This window comes from Cebus imitator, unplaced genomic scaffold (genome assembly GCF_001604975.1).
Source record: "Cebus imitator isolate Cc_AM_T3 unplaced genomic scaffold, Cebus_imitator-1.0 Scaffold68, whole genome shotgun sequence".
NCBI lineage: Eukaryota > Metazoa > Chordata > Mammalia > Primates > Cebidae > Cebus > Cebus imitator.
Window position 1 is genome coordinate 6,352,708 of NW_016107383.1, and position 13,788 is coordinate 6,366,495.

Here is a 13,788-nt window from a genome sequence, read left to right on the forward strand (position 1 = left end):
ACTGCCAATCTAATCTTGATATACATTTGTACTCTAATACCTAGAAAAAGGGAATGTGTGTTGTGCAAATTGTGGATTCTAGGAGGAGTAATTATATGAGAGAGATGAGTAATTTATAGTCTCCACTCCCTGCCAAATCCAGCAATTATTCAATAAATGCCAGATGGTGGAAGAGTCTAAAGATTTAGTCTTTAAAGAAAATACATTCTTTCTAAACCATAATTTAGCAGAATATAGATTAATGGATTTAAGGAAACAGTAACTATTCAATAGAAATCACTCATGTTCTTAATAAGATCAGCTGGTGTTCAGCAATGCAATATTCTATAGGCAGTAACAGTCTGTACTGGACTAAACTAACAAGTAGGCTTAATTCATCTGTCTCTATACATGTGGAATGAAACTTAGCAACTGTGCTACTTCTTTCCAATTATTTTTTCCTAAGAAATTTCTCCTGGATTTCTATTACCTAATGAAATGATTCTAGGAAAGTCTTGAGCTTCTGGCATATGATCACATTCCTTAGTGCCTTTCTTCTGCCTTCGCAAATCTAATACTTAGGTAATTATCCAAGTGGCATATATTTAGCTCCCTGCTGTTCAAATAAAAGAGACGTATGAGTTATGCCATGGAGTTGTCTATCATTTTAGCCACGGACTTACAGCTTTTATATAGAAATCAATAGTAGACTAGTTGATGATTCTATAAACATTGTTTGAAAACAAGTGTTAAATTGCTAAAAAAAAAAAAAAAGGATATTTTCACATGAACTATCTATTTTAAGCTTTAAAATTATAATGGTGACTAATAGTTATTACATCCCTGCTGGGAGCTAGGCAGTCTGTACTTTTCTGGGATTATTTCATTTAATTCTGTAATAATACTAGAAAGAGTTACATCTTCGCTACACTGTAGATACAGAAACAGACTTTAAGAAGCTAGGATCAGGTCCCCTTTCAAAAAGTGAGTATAGTGAGATAAGAGACTATATCTGACTCCTAAGTTCATCTGCCTTTCATCCCAGTGCTGCTTCCATTAGGTTGGACTCTGATTGTTACAGGATAAAGCAGAGAAGGGAGTTTGGTCTGTACCAGAGACTGTATGTCCTATCTGTTCATTGACAGGTTCAATTATTTGAATTGCAACCTTGAGAGCAAAGCGATCAAAACTTACCCCCAAGTGTGTCTATACCTAAAAATTCTAATACCAACAAGTGTAATAGCTATTGATTTTTATTTTCTAATTTAATCGGTACCTTGTGGTTTCCCTCGAATTCAATAAATTGATTAGAACCAATTAAAAACACCCAGTTCAATAGTAGACAAGTGGTAAATGTACAATCTTAGTTTTGTGATGGCATAGATAAAAGTTAAACATCAAATTACAAACAGAAAATGGTTTAGTTCCTCAGTACTCTTTCGCCAGTATTCTTGTGCAGTGTAAAGTTCTCTAAATATTTGTATAAGTTCAGATACAGCTTTACTTTAAATTATAAACTTAGTTATAGTATGTTAGAAAAAAAAATCAGAGAATAAAATTTGGCACTGAGTGGAAAGTGGAGCCAGGGGTACATTTTAATTCCCATTCAGAGATCAAAATGACTCAACTGCTGAGAAACATTTTAATGTTATTTTCATGCTAATATTTGACCCCAAGTGACTTGCGTTTTGTGCAAAATCAGACAAAAATGTCTAACAATAAAAAATGAGCATTTGTAATTGGCTAAGTATTCCCTTGAAAGACATGATGAAAAGTGAAAGTAGGTTTTGTCTCTTTTTTTTTTTTTTTTTTTTTTTAAAGATATATCTTTTTTTTTTTTCAGTAGTTATAAAAAAGTTACAAAAGTTAAAAAAAAAAAGGGCTCCTTCTTACATTAGGTCTCTAAAATATTCTTTCTTTTGAGACACATTATCTTGCATTTTTTAGATACTCAAATATGAGATCTTTTGACTTACCATCTTGTACTGTCTCCTGTATAATTTGTACAAATATGCATATTATTGCTTTTGGAATAAAAGCCAGAGGCTTTTTTTTTTTCTCTCTTTTAATCAATCCCCTAAAATGTGCCTTGGAAATAAAAGTCCCTAAATAAGGGCTGAGGAATCTAAACGATTACAAGTGCAAACAATTATGAATAAATTTGTTGTACTCAAAGAAAAAGCTGCTGACGTCATCTAACTTGCAAAAGAAAAGTCAGCCCACGTAACATTCCTGAAATTATAATATTGGTTTGATTCAGCACTTAGTAGGCATTCAACCCCTGAAATAAATAAATTGAGCTCCAGAGAGTCCCAATAACGTCATAAGGCAGAAATCTAGCGAAAGGTTTGTATGTAGACATAAGACTGTTATAGGTGATTAGTTGGTGAATGTTTATTTGAAAAACTTCAAGAAATCTTGATGTATACTGGGGCTAGTGAAAGACCTTTTCTTTAAGTCTTTCCATTCATGAAAATGTTTTTTGCTCTGAGGGCTCTATTCAGAAATGGAAAATTTCTTAATGGATAAATGATTTGCAGACTTAGCTGAATCTATCCAATGCTGTCATAATGGGACCTATTTAATAAATATCCCCAGACAGAATGGCATTGTGAGATTAGATTGGGCTCTCTGCAATTTAAATGTTAGATCAAAGATAGTGCATGCATTTTTAAAATAAACCACAAGAACATGGGGCATGCCATTTAAATCTCAAACAGAACTAACCCTTCAACATGTGGTTACATTATTTAAACTTCTTCATCCCTGGACCTGTTCCACAGAATGGACCTTGCTATGATCATAACCCATAGCAGCGATCTGAAGATTTAATAATATATGCAAAGTACTTAGGATAATGCCTGGCAAATAGTAACATTCATTCTGCAAATGTTTGTTGCTTTTGTTGTTATTTGCTAAGATTTTTCTCAATCAAAACATTTCATAGATATTATTGTGGAAAAAAACTACTATTATATTTCTGTCCACAATACTGTCAGCGCCATTTTGATTCTACTTTTTTGGCCTTTTTATTATATGTACACCTGCCAACTATATTCCAGGCACTGTTCTAAATATTTCCTCTATACTAACTTATTTAATCCTCACAACCGCATGAATACAGATGAGAAAACTAAGTCTCCAAGGCATTAAATAATTTGCTCAAAGTAACTCAGTTTGTCAGTGGAGGAGTCGGGGATGACACCTAGGCAGTCTAACTCCATCATCTCAGAATCCCCATGCTCTTTGAAATATTTGTTATTTTCGTTGTCATTGTTTATAAAAATAAGCTATAATGTATTTTTTCAAATGTTTTAATTTTATTAGGTTGGTGCAAAAGTAATTGCAATTTTTGCCATTACTTTTACACCAACCTAATACAAACTTAATTTTTTACTAGGCATGATATTTTTTTGTTTGGTTGTCCTGCACAGGCTCAGTTATCATACCCTTGGATGGTGGAGGGGAACTTAAACCACCTAGGAAAACGCAGTGAGCCATGCATATGTTTCTGCAGACAGCTCAATAAATGTATATAGGATCAAGAAAATAAGATGCTTTGTCTCATGGATTTGCTTTCAAAATTCAAGGGTTATTTTATTGATCAGTTGAAATGAATGTTTGCAATAAAGCAAGTTACTTGAATATAATGACAGAAAGCCCTATTTTATTTTGTCTGCTGTCAGAACAAGTTCTTTTGTGGTAGTGCATGCAGTTTTAATAACATGTTTCAATAGTTCTATCTACTTGGGCATTATCATTTTTCTAGAAGATGTTTGGCAAAGGAAGGGTAGTACCATCTGGGAAACAGTAAGGAAGGCACCAAGAGCTCCAGCTGAAAACACCACTCGCCAAAAGGGAGATTACAGTTTTAAAATGAAAACAATTTCACCCTTCTCCCAGATCAGTAAGAAAGCACACTCTTACTATTTGAAAATAATGTCGGAAGAAATATAGTAGAAATGATTGGGTCATTAAGCTAGTGTTAGCCCTTAACGATGTTATGATGATGTTTCTGTATATTTCAACATGTACATTGACTTATCACCAACATACGTGAGTGGAGCAAGCCTGTCTAAATATTTATGGCATGATCAATGACTTAAAAATACATATAGCTTACATTCTCACAATACTGAATGTGAAGCTGTCATGACATTTTCCACGTTGTATACAGTATTTGTGTGCTTCTCTCTTACTACAAGTTCTTCTAGGTCAGGACTATGATTTTTTTAAAAAAAGTTTGCATTCTAAAAGTCTACGTCACATCAGACTTACATTATGCACTGAAGAAAAGGTTCCTGAGTGTGTGTACAAAGAAGTGAAGTGAGAATTAATAAGCCTTCCTGAGTGCTTATGATATGCCACATATTGTGATAGGTGACATAAAGATGAGTTTAGTAATGTGAATAATTTATTGTGTAGTGGGAGGTGTGCTATAGAGGAGACATATGGAGTGTTGTGTGATTTCAGAGTCATTTGGGAACAGCTATGATGGGCTTTGCAAGGAAGACTTTAACAGAGGAGCTAAGCTTACTCTTTGGGTAGAAAGGGGAGGGGAAGTTGTGATAAGTAAGAAGGTTTAGATGATGCATGAGTAATTATAGACAAAATCTTAGATCACTGTGTGTTTGAGGAAAAGAATTAGTTTGATATTGTTGGCATTACTTTTTAACTTACTGTAATGCATTATTAATATATTGATATTTTGTTATAGAATACGTAACGTAAAATCATAATTTTATTTTATACATATTTTATTGAATCACAATTTTCTTTTTAAATCATAGTTCCAGTTACAGATGTTTGATATTGTTTGTTCCACGTCATGGGCCAATACAGACAAATGCTGTGAACTTCCAGGCTTGGTAAGCATTCTTCCTTCATTTCTATTGATTCCTTAAACTGTATTTAATCTTCTGGAAATGAGAAGCTATTTCTCCACATTCATATCATAGGCAATTCATTGAGATGATGAAATTAGAGGTTAATAAGGAGGTATGTCTGAAATTAACAAGATTTCTCCTGTGTGACCTAGGATCACATACGGGGTGAACGGCACAACTCAGAGGGTACTATTTACACATAGTTAAGATGTTCCAAAATTCCATTGTCTCATGAAGCCCTTAGTGTCTCAATTTTTTCTTGGCACCACTAAGCCAAAAGAAACACCTTGCAGCTCCAGTTATGAAGTAATAGGTCCAAATATCTTATTAAATATTTATGTCCTAACAACTCAGTAGCCATATATAGTAACAATGTACATACATTGAAAGAAAAAAAAAGATATTTATATTTTATTCTTAAATGACCAAAATTGCTTATTGATGGGATGTGTGTACATACTGAGCCCTGCAGCATATCTTATATGTTGGGATCAGATTGGCCATTGCCATCCTTACTTCTTTTTCTACATTGCTTTTTTTCATAGTACTTGCCTTTCATCATAGCAACTCTCTTTGTAAATTAGGGCATCATCCAAAAAAGGTATTGCAGTCTCGAATATTGAAACTACAAACTACCCTGAGCTTGTCATTCATACAAAGTCCAATGGGTGCCGAATATTGCTGTGCTTCTCTTAAAATTTTAAAACATTCACAAGACCCCTGTGAGTTCAATATAGTGCTCCTGGGTATCTTGATGCATACTTTTAGAACTGTAGTCATAATCTACATGCCCTGTATGTGATGCTACTAGAAAACTAAACATTTAAAAGTTATTTATACCAATTTATGGTATAAATATTTATGTCCTAACAACTCAGTAGCCCATATAAAATACAATACACATCAATTGAAAGAAAAAAAATGATATTTATATTTTATTCTTAAATAACCATGACTTCTTACTGCTGGGATGTGTGTATACTTACATATATGTGTGTGTATGTGTGTGTGTGTGTGTGTATACTTACATATGTATTATGTATATATATGTAAGCTGGCATGGATGACTCTGTCATGGTTGGACAGTAGCCATGTCTTAATAATTAAACCCAGAATTCTCTAGAACATGGGGAGGCCTTCATGAAGTCTGTGAGATTTGACCTTATAACTGTATTAGTTTGTTCTCACATTGCTAATAAAGACATACCCAAGACTGGATAATTTATAAAAGAAGGAGGTTTAGTTGACTCACAGTTCAGCAGGACTGGGGAGGCTTCAGGAAACTTACAACAAAGCAGAAGGGAAGCAAACATGTCCTTCTTCACATGGTGTCAGCAAGGAGAAGTGCAGAATGAAGGTAGGGGAAAAGCCCCTTATAAAACCATCAGATCTTATAAGAACTCACTATCATGAGAACAGCATGGAGGTAACCACCTCTATGATTCGGTACCTGGCTTACATTATGCACCGAAAAAAAAGTTACTGAGTTGAAAAAGTTACTCCACTGGGTCTTGCCCATGGCACATGGAGATTATGGGAACCATAAGAAGATGAGATTTGGGTGGGGACATAGCCAAGCCATATCAGTAAGACTCACTATATCAATAAGCCAAGCCATATCAGTAAGACTTAACACCAGCTCACAACATCTACTGCAAGCACCAAAGTCATGGCAGCCTGTGTTTGAGAAGGAAGCAACTTATTCTTCACCAAGTTTCTAGTAAACTCTGATGAGAAATTCAATCAGAGACACCTCAATGTTATGCTTAAGGGCAGGTAGATTGGAAATTGGCAGGACAAACTCTTGGAATCCTCTATTGTATCAAACAAAGATGTGATCACCAGTTTTTCTATGAAGGACTCTTCTCATTCCTTTTCTCTTTGCTTGTCTCATCGAAGAGGCATAAATTCCATAGTAGGAAGACATGGTGCAGTAATAGTCAGCAGCACTGGCAAAACCATCACTGAATCTCTGGTTACATATGGCCTGTTCTTAGCCTTATTTTGGGATCTTTCAGAATACTAAAGTTTGTGTTTCACTCTAGCTGGCCAGATTTCAGGCCAGATGTGTTCACAGGGGGTTTGAACTGAAATCTTTTACTGTTTTCCAACATTTAGAGAAAAGTATATACACCATGTAACAGGCATTTACTCAACATTTTCTGGCTTTCTGTTGTGAATGTTGTAGAGACTCAGGTTATTTTCAGTTTGGCAATTTAACTGTCATCTGTCCTCTATTTGGCTCTAATTTTATTTTCCCCCAAAGTCTTAAATAATGACTAGTATTTTCTCTATCCAAGGGGACTGACGGATTCCATGAAGTTCTATGGTATCTTATCCCAGTGCTGAGCTCATTTTGGCTGCTGCTCTAAATGGGATATTTATAAATTGTTCAATAGCTGTTAGCAGGTGCTCTGTCTTCCTCTACATTCTAGTAACTCATTCAGATATATTCAGCCTTCCATTAATAATCTATTTTGTAATGTCACATGACAACTATATTCCCTAAGAGAGAAGAAAAATGTTCTCCTATTCCAAAGCCTTAGATCAACGCTGTGATGTTTTTCTTACTTTCAACCACAGAATGTGAGCAGTTGTGGAAATTGTCACAGGGAATTGATAATGAGTTTAAACATAATTTTATTTTGATTTTCTTTGTTTTAGTGTAGATATAGTTGTTTTGATTGAGTACCCCAATAGATTTTCTTTTATCCTTTGAAACAGAGAAAATATAGCATAAAAAGTTTCAAGATCTTTAATTCACAGAGCACTAATACTCCAACAAAATTAAATACTAATCAGGATTTTTTTTTTTTTGTATCCACTTCTGATTGTCTTTTCTCACCTGGATTCCCAAGCTCATTTTAGCAGCAACCATTGATAATAGTGATTATCAGTGACCAGAAGGTACCTATTCATTTTTCTTTACAGAAAAGATTTTGTAATCAGGAGTGGATTCTATGCTTTTCTAATGCACACTTAGAATATCTTAAACTGTTTTCTTTGAGTCAATAAAGCCATTTGTGTAAATTGTCATGCTAATAGTTGTGCTTTTTTTGTTGTTGTTTATTTTCAGAGAGATGATGAGTCTTGTCCAGATCTTCCACATTCCTGCTCCTGTTCTGAAACTAATGAAGTAGCTCTGGGACCAGCAGGCCCACCAGTAAGTCTTGCTGAGTTCAGCCTTAAATGTTCTTTAATAATGTCAATAGTTATCACTTGTGTGTCTAATATGTGTTGTCTACTGTACTAAATGGCTATTACTCACTTAATCGTAGGAGTAAAGTGAGACACAGAGATGTTAGGCAACTTGATTAAAGAACACAGCTTGGAGGAGCTGGGCTTCAAATCCAAGTCTCCATGACTCCTAGAGATGATGCTCCTCACCATTGTGCCATATGGGGTCTTGTACTAGTCTTTACACAAATCTTTCCAATAAGCTACTATGGTTAATTTTCAGTGTGAATACTTCAAACTAGGTCCTTTACTTGTACCTGTGAGAGTTGCATACACCTGCTTTGTCCACTCTCTCTCTCTTTTTAAAATTTACTTTAGGTTCAAGGGTACATGTGAAGGTTTGTTACAAAGATAGGTAAATTCATGTCATGGAGATTTGTTGTACAAATTATTTCATCACCCAACTACCAAGTCTAGTACTCAATAGCTATTTTTCTGCTCCTTTCTGTCCCTCCATCCTCAACCCTCAAGTAGGCCCCAGCATCTGTTGTTCCCTTTCTTGTGTCCATGAGTTCTCACAATTTAGTTCCCACTTAAAAGTGAAAACGTGGTATTTGGTTTTCTTCTTCTGCGTTAGTTTCCTAAGGATAATGGCCTCCAGCTCCATCCATGTTCTTGCAAAAGACAAGATCTTGATCTTTTTTTATAGCTGCATAATATTCCATGATGTGTATGTACCACATTTTCTTTATCTAGTCTGTCACTGGGCATTTAGGTTGATTTCATGCCTTTACTATTGTGAATAGTGCTACAATGAACATTTATGTTCATGTGTCTTTATGATAGAATGATTTATATTCCTTTGAGTATATACCTATTAATGGGATTGCTGGGTTGAATAGTTGTTCTGTTTTTAGCTCTTTGAGGAATTGCCACACCAATTTTCACAATTGTTGAACTAATTTACACTCCCACCAACAGTGTATAAGTGTTCCCTTTTCTTTGCAACCTTGCCAGCATCAGTTATTTTATTTTATTTTTTTTTTACTTTTTAATAATAGGCATTCTGACTGCCGTGAGATGGTATTTCATTGTAATTTTGATTTTTGTTTCTCTCATGATCAGTGATATTGAGCTTTATTTCATATGCGTTTTGGCCACTTGTATGTCTTCTTCTGAAAAGCATTTTGTTTATGTCCTTTGTTCACTTTTTAATTGGGTTGTTTGGGTTTTTTCTTGTGAATTTGTTTAAATTTCTAATAGAGGCTGGATATTAGACTTTTGTCAGATGAACAGATGGCAAAATTTTTCTCTTTTTCTATAGGTTGTCTGTTCACTCTGATGGTAGTTTTTTTTTTTTGATAATTGTCTATTCATGTCATTTACCTGCTTTATAATGGGATTGCTTTTCTTTCTTGCTGATTTGTTTGAGTTCCTTGTAGGTTCTGGATATTAGACCTTTGTCAAATGCATAGTTTGGAAAAATTTTCTTCCATTCCATAGGTTGTCTGTTTACCCTGTTGATAGATACTTTTGCTGTGCAGAAGCTCTTTAGTATAATTAGAGCCCATTTGACAATTTTTGCTTTTGTTTTGATTGCTTTTTGTGTCTTTGTCATTAAATCTTTGCATATGCCTGTGTCCTGAATGGTACTGCCTAGTTTGTCTTCCAGGGTTTTTATAGTTGTGGGTTTTACATATAAGTCTTTAGTCCATCTTGAGTTAGTTTTTGTATGTGGTATAAGGAAGGAGTCCATTTTCAATCTTCTGCATATTGCTAGCCAGTTATCTCAACACCATTTATTGAATAGGGAGTTCTTTCCCTATTGCTTGTTGGTTTTTTGTTTGTTTGTTTGTTTGTTTTTCTTGTACTTTAGGTTCTGGGTTACATGTGCAGATCATGCAGGATTGTTGCATAGGTACATACATGACAAGGTGGTTTGCTGTCTCAACCCTCTGTCACCTATATATTTGGCATTTCTCCCCATGTTATCTCTCCTCACCCCTTGCTGTCCCTCCCCTAGGTCCCCCAACAGACCCCAGTGTGTGATGCTCCCTCCCTGTTTCAATGTGTTTTCATTGTTCAACACCCACCAATGAGTGAGAACATTTGACTTTCCATACTTGTGTCAGTTTGCTGAGAATGATGAAGCAAGTTCTTAACAATCTGCAAAGAGACTTAGACTCCTTCACAATAATATTGGGAAACTTCAACACTCCACTGTCAATATTAGACAGATCGATGAGACAGAAAATTTACAAGGATATCCAGGACTTGAACTCAGATCTGGACCAAGTGGATCTAATTGACATCTATAGAACTCTCCCCGCCAAATCCACAGAATATACATTCTTCTCAGCACCACATCACACCTATCCTAAAATTGACCACGTGATTGGAAGTAAATCACTCCTCAGCAAATCCAAAAGAATGGCAATCACAAACAGTATCTCAGACCACAGTGCAATCAAATTAGAACTCAGGATTGAGAAACTAACTCAGAACCATACAACTTCATGAAAACTGAACAACTGGCTCTTGAATGTTGACTGGATAAACAATGAAATTAAGGCAGAAATAAAGATGTTCTTCAAAACCAATGAGAACAAAGACACAACATACCAGAATCACGGGGACACATTTAAAGCAGTGTCTAGAGGGAAATTTATAGCAATAAATGCCCACATTAGAAGCAAGGAAAGATCCAAAATCGACACCCTGTCATCAAAATTGAAAGAGCTAGAGGAGCAAGATCAAAAAAACTCAAAAGCTAGCAGAAGACAAGAAATAACTAAGATCAGAGCAGAACTGAAGGAGATAGAAACACAAAAACCCTTCAAAAAATTAATAAATCCATGAGCTGATTTTTTGAAAAGATCAACAAAATAGACTGCTAGCCAGATTAATAAAAAAGAAAAGAGAGAAGAATCAAATAGATGCAATAAAAAACAATAAAGGGGATATTGCCACCGATTCCACAGAAATACAAACTACCCTCGGAGATTACTACAGACAACTCTATGCACATAAACCAGTAAACCTGGAAGAAATGGATAAATTCCTGGACACCTGCACCCTCCCAAGCCTAAACCAGGAAGAAATTGAAACCCTGAATAGACCAATAACAAGGGCGGAAGTCAAGGCAGCAATTAATAGCCAACCAATCCAAAAAAGTCCAGGTCTGGGTGGGTTCACAGCCGAATTCTACCAGATGTACAAAGAGGAGCTGGTACCACTCCTTCTGAAGCTATTCCAAACAAAAAGACAGAATCCTTCCCAAATCATTTTATGAGACCAACATCATCCTGATACCAAAACTTGGCAGAGACTCAACAAAAAGGGAAAACTTCAGGCCAATATCCCTGTTGCTCGTTTTTGTCAGCTCTGTTGAAGATCAGATGGTCATAGGTGTGTGATCTTATTTCTGGATTCTCTATTTTATTCCATTGTTCTATGTGTCTGTTCTTGTACCAGTGCCATAATGTTTTGGTTACTAGAGCCCTATAGTATAGTTTGAAGTCAGAGAACATGATGCCACCAGCTTTATTCTTTTTGCTTAGGATTAACTTGATGATTCAGACTCTTTTTTGGTTCCATATGCATTTTAAAATACTTTTTTCTAGTTCTGTAAATAATATTATTGGTAGTTTGATAGGAGTTGCATTGAAACTGTAAATTGCTTTGGGCACTATGGCCATTTTAACAATATTGATATTTCCTATCCAAGAACATGGAATGTTTTTCCGTTTGTTTATGTCATCTCTGATTTCTTTGGGCAGTGTTTTATAATTCTCATTGTAGAGATCTTTCCACCCCTGTTAGCTGTATTCCTAGGTATTTTATGCTTTTTGTGGCAGTTGTGGATGGGATTACATTCTTGATTTGGCTCTTGGCTTGGCTGCTGTTGGTATATAGGGATGTTAGTGATTTTCTTACATTGATTTTGTATCCTGAAACTATACTAAAGTTGTTTGTTAGCTGAAGGAGCTTTTGGACTGAGACAATGGGATTTTCTAGACATAGGATCATGTCCTCTACAAACAGGGATAGTTTGACTCCCTGTCTTCCTATTTGGATGCCCTTTATTTCTTTCTCTTGCCTGATTGCACTGGTCAGGACTTCCAATATATGTTAAATAGGAGTGGTGAGAGAGATCATCCTTATCTTGTGCTGGTTTTCAATAGGGAATACTTCCAGTTTTTGCCCATTCAGTCTGATGTTGGCTGTAGGTTTGTAATACATGGCTTTTATTATTTTAAGATATGTTCTTTTGATCCCTATTTTATTGAGAGTTGTTAGCATGAAGCGATGCTGAATTTTATCAAAAGCCTTTTTTGCATTTATTGAAATAATTACTTTGTTTTTGTCTGTAGTTCTGTTTATGTGACGAATCACATTTATTGATTTGCATATGATGAGCTAACCTGGCATCCTGGGGATGAAGCCTACTTGATTGTGGTGGATTAGCAGCTTTTTGATGTGCTGCTAGATTGTTTGCAAGTATTTTGTTGAGGAATTTTGAATTGATTTTCATTGAGGATATTAGCCTGAAGTTTTATTTTCTCTTGTTGTGTGTCTGCCAGGTTTTGCTATCAGGGTGATGCTCATCTCATAGAATGAGTTGAGGAGGAGTTCTTCCTCTTCAATTTTTTTGGAATAGTTTCAAAAGGAATGTTACCAGCTCTTCTTTCTACATCTGGTAGAATTTGACTGTGAATCCATCTGGTCCTGGGTTTTTTGTTTGTTTCGGGTTGGTAGGCTATTTATTATGGATTCAATTTCAGACCTTGTTATTGGTCTGTTCAGGGAATCAATTTCTTCCTGGTTTAGTCTTGGAAGGGGGTATGTGTCCAGGAATTTATCCATCTCTTCTAGGTTTTCTAGTATGTGTGCATAACATCCCTTTTTTATTTGTATTTATTTGGATCTCCTCTCTTTTCTGCTTTATTAGTCTAGTTGGTGGCTTATCTATCATACTAATTTTTTTCAAAAAATTAACTATTGGATTTGTTGTCTTTTGAATTTTTTTTATGTCTTGATTTCCTTCAGTTCAGCCCTGTTCTTGGTTATTTATTGTCTTCTGCTAGTTCGGGGGTTGATTTGCCCTTGCTTCTCTCATTCTCTCAGTTGTGATATTAGGTCATTAATTTGAGATCCTTCCAGCTTTTCGATATGGTTGTGTTGTGCTATGAATTTATCTCTTAACATTGCCTTAGCTATGTCCCAGAGATTCTGGTATATTGTATCTTTGTTCTCATTAGTTTCAAAAAATTTACTGATTCTGCTTAATTTTGTTATTTACCCAAAGGTCATTCAGGAACATGTTGTTTGATTTCCATGTAATTGTGTGGGTTTGAGCAATGTTTTTTCGAGTCTTGATTTCAATTTTTATTGCCTGGTAGTCCACGAGTGTGTTTGATATAATTTCAGTTCTTTTGCATTTTCTGAGAATTGCTTTATGACCAATTATGTGGTCAGTTTTAGAGTATGTGCCCTTTGGTGGTGAGAAGAATTTATATTCTGTTGTTTTTCAGTGGAGAGTTCTATAAAGGTCTGTCAGATTCATTTGGTCCAATGTAGAGTTCAGGTCCCGAATATCTTTGTGAATTTTCTGCCTCGGTTATCTGTCTAATACTGTCAGTGGAGTATTGAGATCTCCCATTATTATTGTGTAGGAGTCTAAGTCTCTTTGTAGGTCTCTTAGAACTTGCTTTATGAATTGGAGTGCTCCAGTGTTGGATGAATA

General features: G+C 35.3%; 1 protein-coding gene across 4 annotated transcripts in view; it reads left to right on the top strand.

Moving 5' to 3' along the window:
- COL14A1 (collagen type XIV alpha 1 chain) overlaps positions 1–13,788 on the top strand; it is a 255,166-nt gene that overhangs the window by 161,798 nt on the left and 79,580 nt on the right. For all 4 annotated transcript variants that reach the window (XM_037739316.1, XM_017530706.2, XM_017530707.2 and 1 more), the window contains exons 35-36: positions 4,770–4,847; positions 7,942–8,028. In XM_037739316.1, coding sequence (XP_037595244.1) covers positions 4,770–4,847; positions 7,942–8,028 — 165 coding nt within the window. The remainder of the gene's footprint in view (positions 1–4,769; positions 4,848–7,941; positions 8,029–13,788) is intronic.